This window comes from Leucopleurus acutus (assembly GCF_964270905.1).
Source record: "Leucopleurus acutus genome assembly, chromosome: 8".
NCBI lineage: Eukaryota > Metazoa > Chordata > Mammalia > Artiodactyla > Delphinidae > Leucopleurus > Leucopleurus acutus.
In genome coordinates, this window is record NC_139151.1 from 3,590,541 (window position 1) to 3,608,869 (window position 18,329).

Here is an 18,329-nt window from a genome sequence, read left to right on the forward strand (position 1 = left end):
TTGGAACCCGGAGAGAGGTTTCGCCCTAGACCCTGTGCTCAATCATTGCGCTCTACAGCCTTAAGGTAAAATTCCCTTCATCAAGAAAGTTTCAAATAAAATAATGGACATTGAATACTGTGTTAAATTTCAGGCTCACAGGCTGATTTCTGCCTACCTGCCTTTTCCTTCCCTCCCCCCAAGTTCATGGGCCTTAAGCTAGAAACTAATCCCGATTTTCAAGTGTTTATTAGATTTTCCATAAAACCGCTTGTGAAAGTGGAAATGTAAAGGTCCTTTAGATTCCGCATGTGCAGACTTTATGAAGTATGTCACCCTGTCCCGTGATTCCCTCCACAAGGCCTGTCCTACTCGCTGTCCTAGAAGACAAGGCTGGATCACACACACCCCATCTGAGCTCTGTGTATGAACCCCCAAACCTAGACCAATAAAGAGCTACACCTGAGCTTCCTGTTTCCAATAAAAAGATAGTTTTCACTATTAGCAGCTTACTGTTATTCCTAATGAACTTTTCATTCACTCGAAAAATACTCCTTGACATACGCCACGTTCCAGGCAGTAATTTAGCCACTATAAATGAGAGCAATGCAGTCAGTGGCCTTGGGGATCTTACATTTTAGTGGAAGAGGCAAGAAATAAGTATCAGATAAATAAATAACAGAATTTCCTAAGTGTTAAGGGCTATGAAGAAAGCTGAAGCTACGTAAGGGGGCGGAGTGATGTAGGGCTGGGGTATGGCTATTTCAAACAGCATGGTCTGGAAGGTCCTCTCTGAGGATGGGATATTGGAGCAGACACATGAATGGCATGAAGGAGCCATCGCACAACATTAGCAGGTCCTGGGAGAGGAAGGAGCATGTCCTCAGCAAGAATGGACTCGGTGGGTTCAAGAAGGACAGGGAAGCTCAGTGAGCTACATTCTCGTGAGCAGGACAGGACAGAAGGTGTCTGATAGGTAGGCGGACACCAGTAATAAAGCCTTTTATGTGCATTTCATTCTAAATATAACTGGAAGCCACTGAAGGGCTTTGAACACAGTGATGTGATTTGGTTTATGTTCTGGAATGACAACTTGGTCTACCAGGCGCAGATGGACTCTGGGAGAGCAGACGTGGTGGAAACGGGAAGATCAGATGAGATGCCACGGGAACAGTCTTGGAAAGGGTGGATGGCAGCTTTGACTAGAGAGATCGTGTTCCAGATGGTGAAAATGGTCCGCTTCAAGATGCATCTTTTTTTTTTTTTAAATAAATTTATTTATTTATTTATTTTTGGCGGCGTCGGGTCTTCCCTGCTGAGCGCGGGCTTTCTCTAGTTGTGCTGCGCGGGCTTCTCATTGCGGTGGCTTCTCTTGCTGCGGACCATGGACTCTAGGCATGCGGGCTTTAGCAGTTGCGGCTCGCGGGCTCAGCAGTTGTGGCTGCGTACTCTTGAGCGCAGGCTCGTTAGTTGTGGCGCACAGGCTTAGTTGCTCCGTGGCATGTGGGATTTTCCCAGACCAGAGCTCGAACCCGTGTCCCCTGCATTGGCAGGCGGATTCTTAAGCACTGAGCCACAAGGTAAGTCCCAGGATCTATCTTAAAAGTAAAGACACACAGGATTTATTGATGGACTAGATGTAGCATAAGAGACAAAGAAAAAATATATCTATGAGGCTTTTGGACAGAGTAACTGGATGAATGGTGGTGTCTATGCCCGAGATGGGGACAGATGGAGGGAATCAAGTTGGTGGTGGCTGGCAATGGGTTACATGGAGCTGCTATCAAGAACACCGCTTGGGAGGCAGAGCTTGAAACACGTGAGTCATAAAAGTGGATTTGAAGATTAATACTAGGATGTGCAGCCTGGAGCTCCAGAGTGAAGGAGACTGGTCAGGATAGAGAGTAGAAAACTGCCGCAGGAAAGGGCTGAGGGTACACGGTGTGTGATTCAGCGTAACCGGGGATTCTGAGAGATGGGAAAGGAAATGTCCTGGCGCCACAGTAAGTAATGAGGAGAACATCTCTCCAGCTTTCAGGCCTCATGGCAACAAGGAGACAGGAGAGAAGCAGCCACTGCTGATGGGACTCTAGGAGTGCAAATGATCCAGGGAACAGCCAAGTCTCAGATTAAGCAAACGCTGAGGGGAACATGCAGAGAGGAGGGAGGGGACACAGGGATTTCGCTGGTGACAGGTCATAGAGGCCAGAGGGTAATAGAAAGTTTCAGAAGATGACAGAGAGTTTTGCAACTGGGTCAGATTATCGATTGTACAGGACCCTATGACAATAAGAATCAAAAAATGATGCACAGTCTGGTAGATCTTTGACTTCTGAGGTGGCTAATAAGATAACTGAAAAGTAAGATGCAATAGGGTTCGTCCAGACGGTCTATTAGGAAAAAGAGAGTAATCAATTCTAACTACATTCCTACTCTGGGTCAGCCTCCTAGACATCTGTGAGGAGTCTGGGAGCTGATGACTGGGGGAGGAACAGTCATACCAGGAGCATCGTACACAGATATTATTTAAGCAATCTCTTTATAACACCCATGTGTATCAGTTTCTGGGTTTGTTACAACAGAGCATTACAATATGCATGCCTTGAAACAACAGAAATGTACTGTCTCACATTTCAGGGGGCCGCAAGTCTGAAATCAAGGTGCTGCAGAGAACATTCCCTATGAAACCTGTAGGACAGAATCCCTCCCTGCATCTTCCTAGCTCTGGTGCTTCATGGGCAACCTCTGGCACTCCTTGGTTTGCAGCCTCATTGCTCGAATGTCTCTGTCATCACATGGTTTTCTCCCTGTGTGTCAACTGTGTCTCCGCAGGTCATCTTCTTATCAGGACACCAATTGTATTGCATTGGGGTCCCACCCTACTCTGGTGTGGATGCATCTGAATAACTAGTTACATCTGCAATGAACCTATTTCCAAATAAGGTCACATTCTGAGGTACTGGATGTGAGGACTTCAGCAGATCTTTTTCTTGGGGGGGGGGGTGCGGGTCAGGAGGGGAGTGACGCAATTCAACTCACAACACTGAAGTACTGCTTTTTCCAGTTTTCATGTATAACTTGTGCACCAAATATAAAATAATTTGCATGTATTTTTTTCTTTCTTCCTCGTGGGTTCTCACCAGTTAGAATTGTTCTAGATTGAGCTTTCCTGACGAGTAAATGTGTCCAAAGATGATTATTCTGAGCGCAAGAGCACTTTCCCCCTCATCCACTACATTGTAGCCTGTTTGAAAGCCACAGAAGATCAAGAAATTATTTTCACACAGACATATCTTCCTTTCCTCTATGCGGCCAGCAAAGCTTTATCTGAAGGTTGATGTCAGTTTTGTCATTTTCCATCAGCCTGGTGGTTGATGCTGTTTTCATTAAAAATTCTATTATTTAAAAAAAATCCATCAGCAAGATTGTAAGATTAATTCATATGTACTTTGTACAAGACAAATCTAACCTCTCAAAAGGTTTCTAAGCCAAAACATCTCACACTGACAAAGCAGCCAGTTGGCCAAATACACCCAAATAAACCCAAATAACTCAACCACGTGAATCAATGAGATTTGGGGAAAACAGAGCATGAACAACTGAGACCGCTGTATATAATTTAAACTACTTTAAGCCCCATGGCACACGGCTGCAGGGAGAAGGATTGTTCCTGTAGTTCCGTCAGCAAATTCCGAGATCAGTTTCTCATGGCAGACACACTGGTCTTGCCCCAGAACTGCACGGGAGAAAAATGACCAAATGCAGAGAGGCCCCCTTTTCTCTTGTCACCATTGCCGTGGAAGTCCTGAGCTGGCCTCTCAGTGAACAGGTGAGAACGAGGGGAAATGCAATCACAGGGCTGCAAAGCTGGAGGGGCTTAACCACCCCCAACAGTCGATGGCATCCCTACCCTGGCTTTCCCAGTTGACTCCAGTGGACTTGTCATGGAAGAACCAGTCTTCCAAGGAAAAAAGGTCTACAAATCCTAAACCTATGCATGAACTCCTGACCCCATTATCTGCGTCGGATAACCTGGCTCCATAGAACATTCCATATGTTTGTTGTTGTTGTTGTTTTTTAATCTCATAGGAAATTCATCTTCAGAGCCATGAACTGTCATAACTTTCTATGCAACAATCTTGTGACGAAAAATAAAGGAATACCTTTCTCCTCACTCCCTCTCTGATATAAAATAGCTCAAGAAGTTATTTGAACAGAAGAAGATTCCTAGGATCTAAGCAGATGTGTAGGAGCAACACACAGAGAAGTATAATTAGACATGGATCGAGAGGCATTCCTCTCCTCACAGACCTTCCAGAAGCCAGACACAGTACATCTATCAAAGTGTTGCCACATGGGTGTTTAAGCTACAATAGGTTATAGGGAAAACTGCTAAATGTGTTGCTATTATACACACACACACACACACACGTATACACATGTGTCCATTTGTACACATGGAAAGAAAGAGACTAATTATATAATTATAGACAAAGCTTTGTGTACACCGTTTCATTTTAACCCCAAACGATCCTTTGAGGTAGGTAGTAAATGTCCTCTTTATATGGAAGAATTTTTAAAACTTGCCCAAGAGAACACAGAGAAAGTACTTGAGTCCGAGTTAGCGGCACCCTGTCTTCCAGTCCGTTTTCTCTCTGGCACGCCACTCCTGCTGGAATATGAGTTAGGAAGGTCTGGTTTGCTGAAGAGCTTTGTCTCCTTCAATTGCACTCACGTGAAACATTCCTACTGCTTCCTCCCTGCCTTTGGCTCACAAGTGCAATTTGAAATTGCATCCTAAACCCAACCAAGTCTTGATTTCCTAACAACACTATTATTTGACCATCTGTGTGATGTTAATGGTATTATTTATTTATTACACCAGGAACCCATCAACCCGCTCCCAAGGAAGCAAAATGATCTCAAATCATGCAAAAATAAAGTTGCATTTTACCATCAGTGGAGACTTTGAACTTAAGAGAATAAATGTGCCATTCATATTAATTATAATTTGCTCAGGCTTCCCCAGGAGAGATGCCAACGGTCCTATTCCTAGCGCAACAAAGAGGGAAATTTATGGGTGAAGGTGTCACCTACTCTGCCACGCACTGCTAGGGCCACCAGAGAGACTGGCTTGTGGGCCTCAGAGAAGTGCGCTTCCACCTCAATGTGTGCAGTATCCCACTCCAAAGAGATACATGGTAATTCTGAGGAATTATTAACTCCCTGTGAGAGGGTCCAAGATTGCTGATATCTGAAGCAAATGGGTGGAAGAAGAACCACCCATTTGGATAAAATTCTGACTTGAACAATGTATGAAGATTCTATGATCCTCTGATGCGAAGGGACCTCTAGAGGTCAGCTGTGTCCCCATCGTGCCACAGACCACACCACACCTGACCCACTCCCATACCCAATTCCTAAAATACCTCAAGAAAGGAGGTTCTTGTGCCCCAGAACAAGGAAGGACCACGAAATGCACTCGGTTTCTGGGAAGAGAAGAAGCTGGCAATGAAGAAAAGAAGGAACAGAATGAGGAAAGCCCTTCGGTACGAAAAGAGAATGAGCTTAGTATTCAGACAAAACTGGTTCTCAGCCCCAGGCACATTCACCATCCAACGATGTGATCTGGGAAGTGGCTCACTCTGCCTTCCAGTGCTTTGCTTTCGTGATCTGTAAAACTGGAATAATAACTGTCTCCACCTCATGGCGCATCTATGAGCATTCAACAGGTCTGTGCTGGTAGGGTGGTCAGTGCCTGTCTGACACATGGTAAACAGAGCTGTCCCACCCAGCCAGAGGCAGAACTGATAAAGGCTAAGAGGGCCAGTTCTAGTAGCAGAGGGAAGCAGCAGTTAGGAGACAGCGTGATGATAAACGTCAGCCAGTTCTGTCAAAGGCACTCACCGTCAGTAGGATGCTTTTGCACTTAGTAGGACAAGGTGACCCTGTCTCAGGCACAGGTAGCCCTAGGCCAGGGCTCACCGCTGCGTGACGCAGTGTGGCTGGATGTCAGCTCCTTCTCACCCTTGCAGGAAGCCCCCTTTGTGGGAGACTGATTATCACTAGCCTCATTAGCTGAAAAACCAGGTGGTTGAACTCCCTGGGCTCTGTAATCCTTTCAAACTCAAAAGAAAAGAGAAGCATTTCTGCAAAGCACCGAACCCTGCAGGTGAGGAGTGCTGGAGAACCAGGCTGCCCCTCTTCTGTTAAGTTCTTTAGGTTCTCCTGGCAACTGGCGTTGCCCTTTCTCCCGGTGCCCCACGCTCGACTGGGTGTTCAGTTTTGCCATTTTAGTTTCTGGCTCCTCAACAGGCTGTGTGTGCTTCCAGGAGCCTCCCTCCACAGCCCCATCTGTCCATGCTCTTCTGAGACCCGGTCCACCCAATGGATGCCTGGCAAGCCCCAGAGGTGAGCAAACAGGGGTCCATCCCGGTAGGGGCCAAAGCAGACAGAGCAGCGCACGCTTCCTGAGCGGCACTGCTGCTCTGAACAAGTTAACTCAGAAACAACAGATCCACAGTTACATGACCAGACACCCACTGACAGCAGACCCCAAACAGAAAGAAGGATGGGCAGAGACGCACAGAAGGATGTGCCCCTCTTTACCTTGAAAATGCTAATTTCCCTGAGGTCTACCTGGGGTTGAGTACGTCATCAGAGAGTAGCATTTCTTCAAAGGCTTAAGGACTGGATAGGGGAGTGACCTGGCAGAAAAATGGCATACGTTATGGGTGCAGCTATGAAGTAACAGACAATGGACACAGACCATCTGTGTCCTGGACGGAAAGACACCGGCTCAATTACTGACGTGTGTCTGTAACCTCCACCAGAGCAACGTCACACCCAACGTAGCATGACCCAGACACAAAGGACAGCGAGCCAGGAACACATCCGGGGCAAGGACAACACAAGACAACTCAGGAAAAAGGTGCAGAGAGGGCAAGGAGAAGATGGTGATCGCAGGCATTCCCTCCTTCCTTCACTCATGCAACAGCTATTTACTGAGCATCTTGCGTCTGCCAGACGCTGCACAGAATAAGACCGAGAAGGCACTCATCCTCAAGGAACTTACAACCCAGCTGGGGAAGACAGATCGGGAGCAACTAACCAGACAAATGAATGGGAAAACCTCAGATACAGAGGATCGCTCTGAAGAAACAACCCAGGATGATGTGTCAGCGTACGGCTGGTGGAAGTGGTAGGGGGCCACTTTTATTTGGGTGTCAGGAACAGCGTCAGGGAGGGGGTTCCACCTGAGCTAAGGCCACAATGATGAAGAGCTGCCCATGGGAAGATCTGGAGGAGGGGTACCTCCACAGCGGGGGCCATGCATGGGAAGGCTCTGTAGCAAGAGTACGTTTTCTGTGTTCACAAAACAGGAGGAAGGTCAGGATGTCTACGGCAGAGTGAGTGAAGGAAAGAGGGGGACCCGCACTCAGAGTTTATTAGCACAAGCCCTGGTCCAAGTCATGCCCTAGGAACTAGGGACAGAAACCTGAAGAAGGTGGAGCTGTGGCCTCAAGAGGCCGTGGAGCAGCTGGAGAGACTAACAGAGAATCCATCAGCTTCGAAAACGAAATGCTAAATGCTTTCCATGATATGAGTTACATGCCACAGTCTCCTACAGCTGGAAGGGGCCCCCATGGCTTTTCTCAAGTATGGAAACCACATTGTTCTCTGCTATTCCGTGGAACTGCTACACCGAAACCCAACTTCCTTCTTGTGCATTTCTCAGACCTTTTATTTTTAACTCATATTTTTTAAAAAACCACTTAGCAGATGACCCCCAAGGAAACAGTTCACTTTACTGGTTGCATCCTTATTTGGGGAAAACATGAAATGCATCCATCAAAGTTGTCCAGTGACATGCTGACATTTGGTGACAGTCTCTAATTAATGAGACCCATGCGCCGGGCCTCTCAGGCTCTCCTGCCCCCATCAGAGCAATGCAGCCCACCCACTGGGAGAGAGGGTGCTCTTCTCTGACCACCGGAAGACCACCCACCCACGCGATGATGGGCACATCTGCCTCCACGGCTGATGACCTCTTCAACCTCTGCGTCCACAGCCTGGCCTTTTGAGTTGGACCCAAGGCCCTGGGGTGAGACGCCTCAGCCTCAAGCCTTTCCACAACCAACACCCAGCTCATGCCCTTCGTGTAAGAACCACTGCACACATCTTAGTGGTCGAGCCCAGCTGTATAGAGGCTAGGGGATACTTCTGTTTGGTTTTCAGTCATCTCATCTGTTCAGTAAACATGTGGGAGCACACGGTGCTCAGGGCATCACAGGGCGGGATCCCCGCTTCCAAGAGCTAGCAGCTCCCCATCCACGTGGAGAAGGAAAACAGAGAGATAAACAACATTGCAAGACAGGGTGTGAGACAAAATGAGCGGAGAGACGATGGCACGTCTCCGCAAGGAGTCGCGAGAACACAGAATGCGGTGGGGAAAGCTCGCCCTGCAAAAAGCCAAGGAGTCAGCATTCCAGCTCGGCCACGCTAACTTGTGTGATTTTAGGTAAATTCCCCTCTCCAGGCCTCAGCATCCTCATCTATAAAACAGACATAATTTAGTCTATTTCAGAGAGCTGTTGTGAGGATTAATTGTAACTAACCAATAACTGATAGTACCATTCATCATTCAACATTATTATTACTACTCCTCGTAATCTGGCTTCCAAATCTCCTAGCTGTGCAACCTTAATCAAATTATGCAAACTCAGTTTTCTCATCTGTAAAATGGGATAATCATAGCACCTACAACCAGAGGGCTTGTATTAGGGTTAAATGTTAATGTTAGGAGGTTGGATGATGGGTGAGATAGTGTGTAAAACCCTTAGAATACCCCCTAAGACATAGTACTGGAGTACTGGAGAAACTTCAGTTCATGTTATTATTATTGCATATTCTATTTTATGAAACCTCACCCTTTTTTAAAAACAATATGCATACAGACTACTGGCAGGAGGGCAGAAAGACTAGGAGACTGCAAATTGTAATTCTATTCAGACTGTGGATGCCGTATTAGGTGAAAGGCTTCCCGATATGTCTACAAGGATCATTAGTGTTCACTGGAGGAAATAAAACATTCTAAAAAGTTTCCTCACATTAGAATCTGCTGCTGAAGCATTCGTTCTTTGGGAACTGCAAAAGATCCTCAAAAACTGAAACTGGTGAGAACAAAGCAGGATCAAATGAAATTAGAGCAAAAAAGTCCTCTGCTGGTTGAGACGAAAACTGCAAGCATGAACCTCAGGGTCACCTGCGGTGAGAGGGAGAGGGTGGTTCTCAGGGCAGAGCAGGGATGGCTGTGGTCTGTGTAGCTTGGTCACATGCTGAACGAAAAAGAAAGAGGTGAGGATGGGAGGGAGGAAGGAAGGAAGGAAGGGAGGGAGGGAGGGAGGGAGGGAGGGAGGGAGGAAAGAAAGAAGGAAGGGGAGGGAAGACAAAAGAAGGAAGAGACGACCCACATACACACAATAAAAGCAAAAGGGAAATAACCCAGAGCCCTGAACCACTCGACTGCTGCAACCTGGAATCGGGTTATGTGCAAATTTAGCAATTTCTATGCAAACAAAATACATTCTGAAATTCCTACTTGCTTCTTTGCACACAGCATCACAAAATGCAGAGCCTGTGTTTGAGGGTTTAAGGACTTCCGCTCCACAGAAGTGCAGCCCACCACGGGGCCCCTCCTTGTCTAGTGCAGGAGGGCCTGGGGAGGACGATGGCCATCCTGTGGAGGCTTGAGCGCCATCTGCACGGCCCACCTGCTGCCCCGCTCACATCCTACATTAGGCCCATGGCCAACAGGTTGGTGTCGTGCAGATCCCAGCTCCTCTAATCCCTGCCCTGTAGGGCTCCCTCCACTGGGAGGGTCTTCCTCCTACCTGTCGGGAAGACAGTCAATCTCAGTGGCTGGCCCTGGACGTCAGGAGATGTTCCAGGAGGGCCTTTTTATGCCAGGGCTGGGCTGAAAAAGCCCCACCATATCCCACTCCCTCCATCTACAACCAGTCAAGCCCAGTGAGTCTACAGCATATGTGACAATGCAAACCAACGTGAGGGCACGAGAGACAAGGAGAGGGGCCTGGAGTGAGTCAGGAAGAGGCATGGAAGCAAAGACAAAGAAAGAGAAGCCAGCCAGTACACGATAACGCGATTTTTCAGAGGAGCTGCTCCAGGCCCCAGCTGAGCACCTGACAGATCCAGCAGAGTCCTCATTCTCATGAGCCCGGGGACGGCCCTCTGAAGACCAGATCCGTCCCTGCCCAAGTCCCCTCACTGTTCCGATGATACGGCGGCTACGTCTGTCAAGGCCCCGTGGCTACTTCTTTATCCCCAAATCTCTACAGAGCTGACCGCCTTCCTCCTTCTCCTTGAAAGTACCTTCCCATCCGTTTCTAAAATGTTCTCAGTATGAGACTGTCTCCATCTTGTTTCTTGAGGGCTATATCTTGCAGCCACGGGTTAGGGAAAAGGGGGCACCCAGGGGACACTAAATGTCATCGACTACATTGCTTAGAGGTTTGTTTTTGTTTTTCTTTCTAAATAGTCTGAAATCAGGGCATATTTCAAGTTTCCACGAAATCCTTTATAAAGCAGATACACAGTTATTTCAGGTGTGAGGTGTGAGGCAGTTAGACATTCAACCTTTGCTCAAAATAGTCCCTAACTCAGGGCGCAGTGGAAGAGGTGGGTTTCCGGAACCAGTGAGTACCCTGGGGGCATGAGCGCTAGCTCGCCAAAGACAAAGGAGCATGGGTGCTTGCAGACTATGACAGGCCCTTAAATCACACGCTTCCTTTGGCAATGTCCTGACAAGTCAGCTCTGTAACCCAGTGTCCCTTTTGCAACATTTTCTATCCCATGGGTATTGCCTTACGTGCACCATCCATAAACCTTAGAAGAACAGTCACAAAAGGTGTAAAAGAGTGAGCACCAACACCAAGGTTCTCTCTCCAAGAATCTTCACGTACAAAGGATGGGAATACTGCCATCCTGCCTTACAGTCAGCTCAATGGCCCAGTCTGGAAAACTTTATTTAAGCAGGCATACATTCTTCCCATGGATCTTCTCACCTTCTACCTCCAGCTGACTCTCATAAAATTCCAGAGAGTTAAGACCTCCCATTGCAATCACTAATTCTGTGTTGCCCTTCTGAGAGTGCTATGTTTGTAGACACTGGAAACTGAGTGAGCATTTCAGGAGGCCGGGGGGAAAGGGAGACAGATTCACCCTACCTTACTCAAAACATAGTCAAGATTCTTCTTCTCCTCCTCCAATTCCTGTCAGCCTTAACCCCAGACGTCAAGCAGGACCCAAGCCAACACTGAGACCCAGTTTCCATTTGGGAGATGAGTTTTGAATACATTGCTTTAGTGGACAGCACAGTTAACCAAAGTAAACGATCTTTTTCCACAGACGAATCACACTCATATCCATGGCTTCAATCTCAGAAAGCCATGTTCAGACAGAGAAAGCACGTCCCTCTGGCTACCAGCTCGTGGCAGGAAGACACCCCAGGAAAGCTCAGACACAGTCAGACCCAGGACAAAACAGCAGCTCTGCCAGGGTACAGGAGCGGGGCTGGCAACACCCCGTGGCACAGGCAGAGTGACGGCATTCACGGAAAGCCAGACCCGGCCTTTGGGACTCATTGACGCCAGAGGAGACGGTTCACGCCGAGCCCCAGCCAGGCCCCCAGTCACCACGGCCACTGGTTTCAGGTACAGACAGTGCTCAGGCCGCTGGCCTCCATCTCAGAGACCCCCTGGCCCAGCCTCCCCTCCTGCTTACCAAGTCCTGAGCCTAGGAGGCCAGTTTGGGGGAAACAGCTCATCTCTGGAACCTCTGAGCATTTCCCTGTGACCACCACCTTTCCGGGGCAGAGCACCCAGCTCAGCCATGAATTGTGCAGCCCAGGGAAGCAGCGACCTCCCCGCCAGCAGCTGCAGAAAACACACCTGCACCTCTATCCCTCTCCCCCCATCCCCTACACAAATCACTGTCGATTCAGAGAAGAATGGCGGCTCCCTACCTGAGGGTGGCGCTCTCCCCCTGCCGGACCGTCACGTTGTCCATCGCTTTGGGGAAGGTGGCATCTCCGCTGCGCACGGGCACTCCTGTGGGTACAAGGAACAGCAGCCTGAGAGACACGACCACGAGGCACTTCCAGGGCAGGAACAGGTACCCACAGACCCCCATCCTCGACGGCCACAACTTCCCAGAACTCCGGCAGCCGCTCGGCACACGCCCCCTGGGCGCGCACAGGAAGTGGGTGGGGTGGGGTTTGGCGGAGGAGCGAGCACGGGGCCCCGGAGGCGCGGGCAGGAGAAAAGCGCGCAGACTCCTCCAAGTCTAGCGTTCCTCCCCAAAACCAGCCTCAGCGCTCCAGCTTCGGAGAAGCAGTTTCCACGGAGAACATCCAAAGGGGGCTCCCTCGGTGCTGCTTCAGCCGGGAAGGTGGCGGAGAGAGGCGAAGCGCAAAGACAGGTGCAAAGGTGCGGGCGCGTCTCAGGAGCCCCTTCCTCCCGTTAACAGCTCAGGCATGGCACTTTGGAGAGGAGTAAGCACTTTGGTACCAAAAGGGGACACGGAGTGGGTTAGATCCGGCTACCCAGAGATGGTCTGAATTCCTCAGTTCCAACAAGGGCAAATCCAACACTTTCTTTTTAAGTTTCAGAGGCAGGGTAGCCAGCAGGAAACAGTCTGTAACAATAGCAGAGCCGGAAAGTGGAACACGCGGGAGACGCAGGGGTGAGCCAGGAGGAGAGGCTACGCCGGGCTTCGCGCGATCCGGACCGGGGATGCTGCAGCAGCCGCCTCGGTCAACTTCGTCCGAGACCAAATGCGCGCTGCAGCCTCCGCGATGCGGCCGGTCTCGGCTGGGCGGTCTCCGCGGCGGCGGCTGAGGCGGGAGCGCACGGCGGCGGACGCTCGCTCGCTCGCTAGCTGGGGAAGGCGAGGGGCTGCCGGCCCCGGAGCCGCGAGGACGCCACGCTCAGCGGCCGCCCCCGGCCTCCGCGCCGCGGGCCTCCCGGGAGCAGCCCCGACGCGCGCGGGCCCAGACCGCCGGGGTTGTCATGGCAGCAGCTCCATCACTGACCGCAGCTCTCCGCCGTGCAGGCGCCGAGCGAGCTGGCGGACCGCGCGCATCCCGGCGGGCGGCGGGAGCGGGGCGCAGGCGCCCACCTTAACCCCCGCCGCGCCGCGCCGCGGCCGCAGGAGCTCAGGCGAGGAGTTTAACCACTTCCCCCCTTGAAGAGCTGTCACTTCCAAATTGAGAAGAAATGCAAAGTTACTACACAGCCTCAATAAGCCCAAGACGTCTTAATAAGGGTCACAAACTAATTAACTAGGAAAAGAAAACTCTGCAGCATGCATGCGTGCACCTTTAAAATTATCAGATTAATACATTAGCATTTAGAGTAAATTTAAAGTGTTGGGAGGACGTTTTAGAATCATCTCATTTTTATTCAACAGGCAACGCCCACCCCACCGCCACCCCCCAAAAGCTACTTCAAACACCATTCTAAATAGAGATCTTCCATATATAAAACAAATGCAAAATCACAGAAGCCTCTTAGTGTGCGAAACTGGCAAAACCGCATCAAAATTTTGGTCAAGTTCAGACACTGACTTACATTCTTTATTCTTGTTTTGTCGACATTAAAAGATGTTAGCCCTGCAAAGTGCTCACGCAGATGAATGAGTGTGAGCCCCTGGCTTTATTGATACAGAGGGTTCCCAGGTGTCCTGGGCTTCACACTCCTGCGGAGCTGATTTCATCTTAAGAGGTGTGTTTTTCAAATTCTTGAAACCCAGGGGAAAATTGCATTGGCCTCAGTTGCTGTCACTTCTCCTCTCTGGCTGCCGTGGGTCCCTCTGTGCCTACATCTGCATGTTTCCTCTCACTTCAGCTCTGATGGAACGCAGTTCCTTCCGGCCTGGGCCTGGCTCCTGAGGGAGGGGGTAAGCCCAGAGCGGCACAGCCCACCCCACGTGCTAACACCAACATGTTCTCTGCTCAGGGACTCCTGTCTGAGCTCCCTGCACTGACCCAGATTCTCCCTGGGGACAGAGAGGAAGCAGCCGTGGCTCTGTTTTTCCCCTAGACTCTCTCTCAAATCCAACCAGGAAGCTCTTTTTAAAAAAACTGTTAAATAACAACAACAACAAAAAATGTTCTTCCCAAAAGCCATCCAGCCACCACCAAAGAGACTGAATGATCCTAACTGAATCGCTGTAACCGTAAGGGTCCTGGTGCCATGAGAGTGCATGCATCTTTCAACTGGTCTCCCCACTTACGTGCAGATAAAACGCGGGGGAGTGACGCACGGGCATCTCACCATCGTGCCCCGGTCACTCCAACTGCCCTGGGTTGGAAGGGATGGAGGTGGGTGTGCAGGTGTGGAAGCCACGCTCCAAGGTAACAAAGAAAGACTGAGGAGGCATGGCTTCCTCTTTTAACAGGTGGCCCGAAGTGTATAACAACGTAAAGTCAAGCAACTCACACTGGGGACCCCAATTAACCCATCATTTCGCCCACTTTCCCCTCGCCTCCTCTGTTGGCTTTTCCAGTATTAAATTCTCAGGGAAATCCATCGCTACTTTCGTCCAGTGGGGACCAAAACAAAAATCAATTGTCAACTTATGACCGCAAAGAATGACTTTACTATCAAGAAAAACAAAAATGATGTCTTCAGGGTGCAGGAGGGTTTGTTCATGCTTTTGAAAGAACAGGAGGAGAATTTACCTATTTTAGTACCAATCCGTTCTGACAAGTCCCTACTTTACCTTCACTTTGCAGTGGGAGTTGTGGAAGTAGGAAGTGGCATGATTTCACCAAGATATTATATGAGCAGACGTCAGGTGTGAGGTCATGACTGCTGACCTCAGTCTGCTGAATTTGGGGTTCTCCTTATGCAGAGGCCAAGGAATTACCTGTAATCATCCACATCCATTTTAAGCACCACTCGGCTCCCCTCCAAAACTCCTCTTTGTAAACAGGTCCCACCACCGCAAGTGGAAACAAACACCAGCAGTGGAGAAGGAAGGGGGACTTATTCTGGGCTTTGGAGTCATTTCCCTCCAGGCTTGAGAATGGCAGGGATGAGTCCTTTCATGATCAATTCTCACCCTGGCTCTTGCATCTAATTCCCAGGTAGGTACAAATGAGCATTAGTTTTTGCATCTAGGAATGTGGGTAATGACAACAACAGGCCTTCCCGAGGGGCCTACATACATGATTAACTCTACAGTAAAATACTTCGAAATCCACTTAAGGTGAAAGATGCTTTATTAATACATTTTGCCTGCCACTGCTTCATTATTATAGCTGGGCAGAAAAATAACTCTTCTTACAGGCTCTGGAAGATGTTCAGTTTATACCAGTCTGCATGCGGTTGATCTAAGATGCTCACACCATCTTTGTCTCTGGCGGGGGAAGGGAGAGTGGTGAGCTGCAGCCTCCCAACCTGGCCGGCAGAAAACCCAGCAGAGATCAGGTAACGTTCAGGCTGGACAAAGAAAAGCCACTGGCAACCTCACAGCTGCTTTGTGGACCCAGGGATCCAAACTTTATTCAAAAATGGAAGTTTAGAAATTGGTCAGAGGTCAGAGATGCCCGCACAATTAACAAGGCAGAATCCATTTTATTGAAACTGCTGATTGAAGTGGTTTGACTAGATGAAGATCAAAATCACATGTCAACTCCCTTCTCATCCCCTAATCCCTAAATATAACCAAACACTTAGTGGCTTATCTTATATCCCGTCTCTTGCTTCATAAAAACTGCTGGATTTATTTTGTTTTTCCCAGCATATCCGAGTTAATGAAAAAGGAATGACAGTCAGAGCAATTTCATTATTTGTGTTCTTTATAGACATAACTTCCTTTCTACCTCCTGGAAAGCAGATTCCTAACGAGCGCCCACCTCCACTTTCTCCCCGCCACCCCCCTGCTGTCTCCCTCTCCATCCTCCGTTCCCTCCTGCATACACATATAGTGTACACATAAATCAACTTGTCATAGCTTGTCTCCACGCTGGCAGCTGTAATTGCTGCAGGTTATAAAAATATCTATAGGACAATGCCTTTCAAGCTCGCAGGCGTGCACACACACACACAGACACACACACACATGCACACACTGCCTGAGCAAAAGAAAACAATCATATTCCCTTTAATAATCCTGGGACTGCAAAGGACAGGGTGCAGAGGAGCTTGCTGGGTAGACTCTGGAGGGCTGGCAGGTAGAGGAGGACGCAGGGCTAGACGGAGACTCCGGGCGGCAGCAGCCCCTCCTCACTAAAGCAGGGCTGGAAAAGGGAAGAATTGCCAATGAAAGGGAAATTGTTTCAGCTGTTGCTTTTGTTTTTCTCTGCGTTACCTACAGCAAGCTGGGGTTGGCTAAAGAGCAGTGAATGTTCTACACACACAAGAGCCCGAAAGAAGAGCTCTAGCCTGAGACATGCCAGTGCCGCTTCTTCTCTAAAAAGGTGAAAGGCCCCCCTCTCCTGGTGGAGATTCCAAATAGGAGCACAGGCAAGAAGATGCGACACGCAGGGCACTTAGAGCGGCGTGGCACCCAACAGACCTCGCAAGTTTTAATCAGGAAAGGCGGTGTCCGTCTGGCTCAAGAGACGGCTCTAGGGGAGTAGGGAAGGGCCGGACTCTGGAAAGGTACCTGCTATTCTTTCCTCCTATGTGAATATAGGGTCAAAATGAACTCATTGTTCATCCGGGCTAGAGTCTGGTGTTGTTAGGATTTCAGCAGGGAGAGCCAAAGAGCCACCTGAAGATGAGGAAGAAGCGTCCAGAGAGAAGAAAGAGACCAGGAATAGAGAGAATTCAGGAGCATGGGAAGAAAAGGCAAAGGTGAGGCTGCCCATGGACTTTGAAAGGTACATAAAGAGGGGGGGTGATCAGCAGAAAAGTTGGCAGGTAGACAAAAAAGTAAAGAAAAGCAGGGCAAATGATCAAAGTCAAAGTACCATCAAAGCAAAGGCCAGGTGCCCAAAGGGGAGCATTGCAAGAGCCAGGGGTCTTTAGAGAAGCATCTCTCCATATCTAGGTTTGCGGTCATAATAAGACCCTGGATTCCCAGAATCACAGAATGATATGGTCAGAGGGGACATTGAAAGATGTATAACCCACTCATTTCATAAGTGGGAGGAGTGAACCCGGGAGAGAGGATCCATTATCATAGGAATAAAGTTAACAACTCATAAATCAGGACTAGAGCTCGGGGCTGATGGCCCCTGCTCCTGTGTTCTCTCCACTATACCTGGCAGGTAAGGACACGGCTTAAGGGCCAAATGACAAAATATCTCCTTTGGCTGCTACATCTGCGGCAAGAGAGAGAACCACAGAAGTGGTTATATTAACACAGAAGTGTTAACATTGCTGCCCAGTACTGATGCCTCTGGGCATCCAGTTATTCAGCTGAATTCAATGTCAGCCATTAAACTTCGACAAGCAGACTCTGAGTGCCTCTTGTGAGCCAGGAACTGTTGGAAGTTAGAGATACAAAGAAGAAAGACATTGCCCTGCCCTCGATTTGCTTACAATCTAGTGCTATTGGGGTTGTCAATGGTTCTATTTGCATTTACATCCAGGAAAGTTGAAGTTGTAATGAACTCAACCCAGTGCTTCCTGGAAGCCCCTAAGAACATTCTTGTCGTCAAGAAAAACAGGCTGGGATGTGCCTCCCCCGTTGGGAACAGTTGATTTCCAGGCACTGTGTGTCCAGGGTTCCAGGCACTGACCATGGTTTCCTAAGATTCATTTAAAGAGGCATGGGGGGAGGGGCGGCGGGATATTCTCAAGGATTTAAAAATGTAGGGAAGAAATTCATCTACTCAACAAACACGTTTTCAGTGCACAATAAATGTCAGCTATGTGCTAGGTGGTGGATCCCAGTGGTGGGCAAGAGAGACAAAAACAAAATCCATTGTGCGTCTAACACTGGCAGGGGAGACAGATATTAAAGCAAGAACTTTACAAAACTGTAGATACGACGCTGATAAGCACCGTGAGGAACTGGAAGAACATACATGATAGAAGTTTCTCTGGGAATCAGGACAATCAGGAGACGCTTCCCTAAGGAAATGACTTTAAACTGGGACTTAATAGCGAGAAGGAGTCGACCGGGCAGATGGTGTGGGCGGGAATCTAGTTGCAGACAGGATGGAATGTATACAACCGGGGACGGCAAGGAGCCTGGGACGAAGCTGCCTTTTATATTCACAGACTGTGCTCTGTTAGACTAAGAGTGGGGACGTCTGAAGTGCTCTGATTGGAAAGCTCTAACTGCTTCCTCATCCTGCGTTCACGCATTCATTG

General features: G+C 49.0%; 1 protein-coding gene across 4 annotated transcripts in view; it reads right to left on the reverse strand.

Annotated features, from left to right (window-relative positions):
* Positions 1 to 18,329, reverse strand: part of LOC309965034 (neurotrimin) — a gene marked incomplete at its 3' end in the record, with an annotated part of 933,517 nt that overhangs the window by 387,860 nt on the left and 527,328 nt on the right. For all 4 annotated transcript variants that reach the window (XM_082844278.1, XM_082844280.1, XM_082844279.1 and 1 more), the window contains exon 2: positions 12,023 to 12,107. In XM_082844278.1, the coding sequence (XP_082700404.1) occupies positions 12,023 to 12,107 (85 nt within the window). The remainder of the gene's footprint in view (positions 1 to 12,022; positions 12,108 to 18,329) is intronic.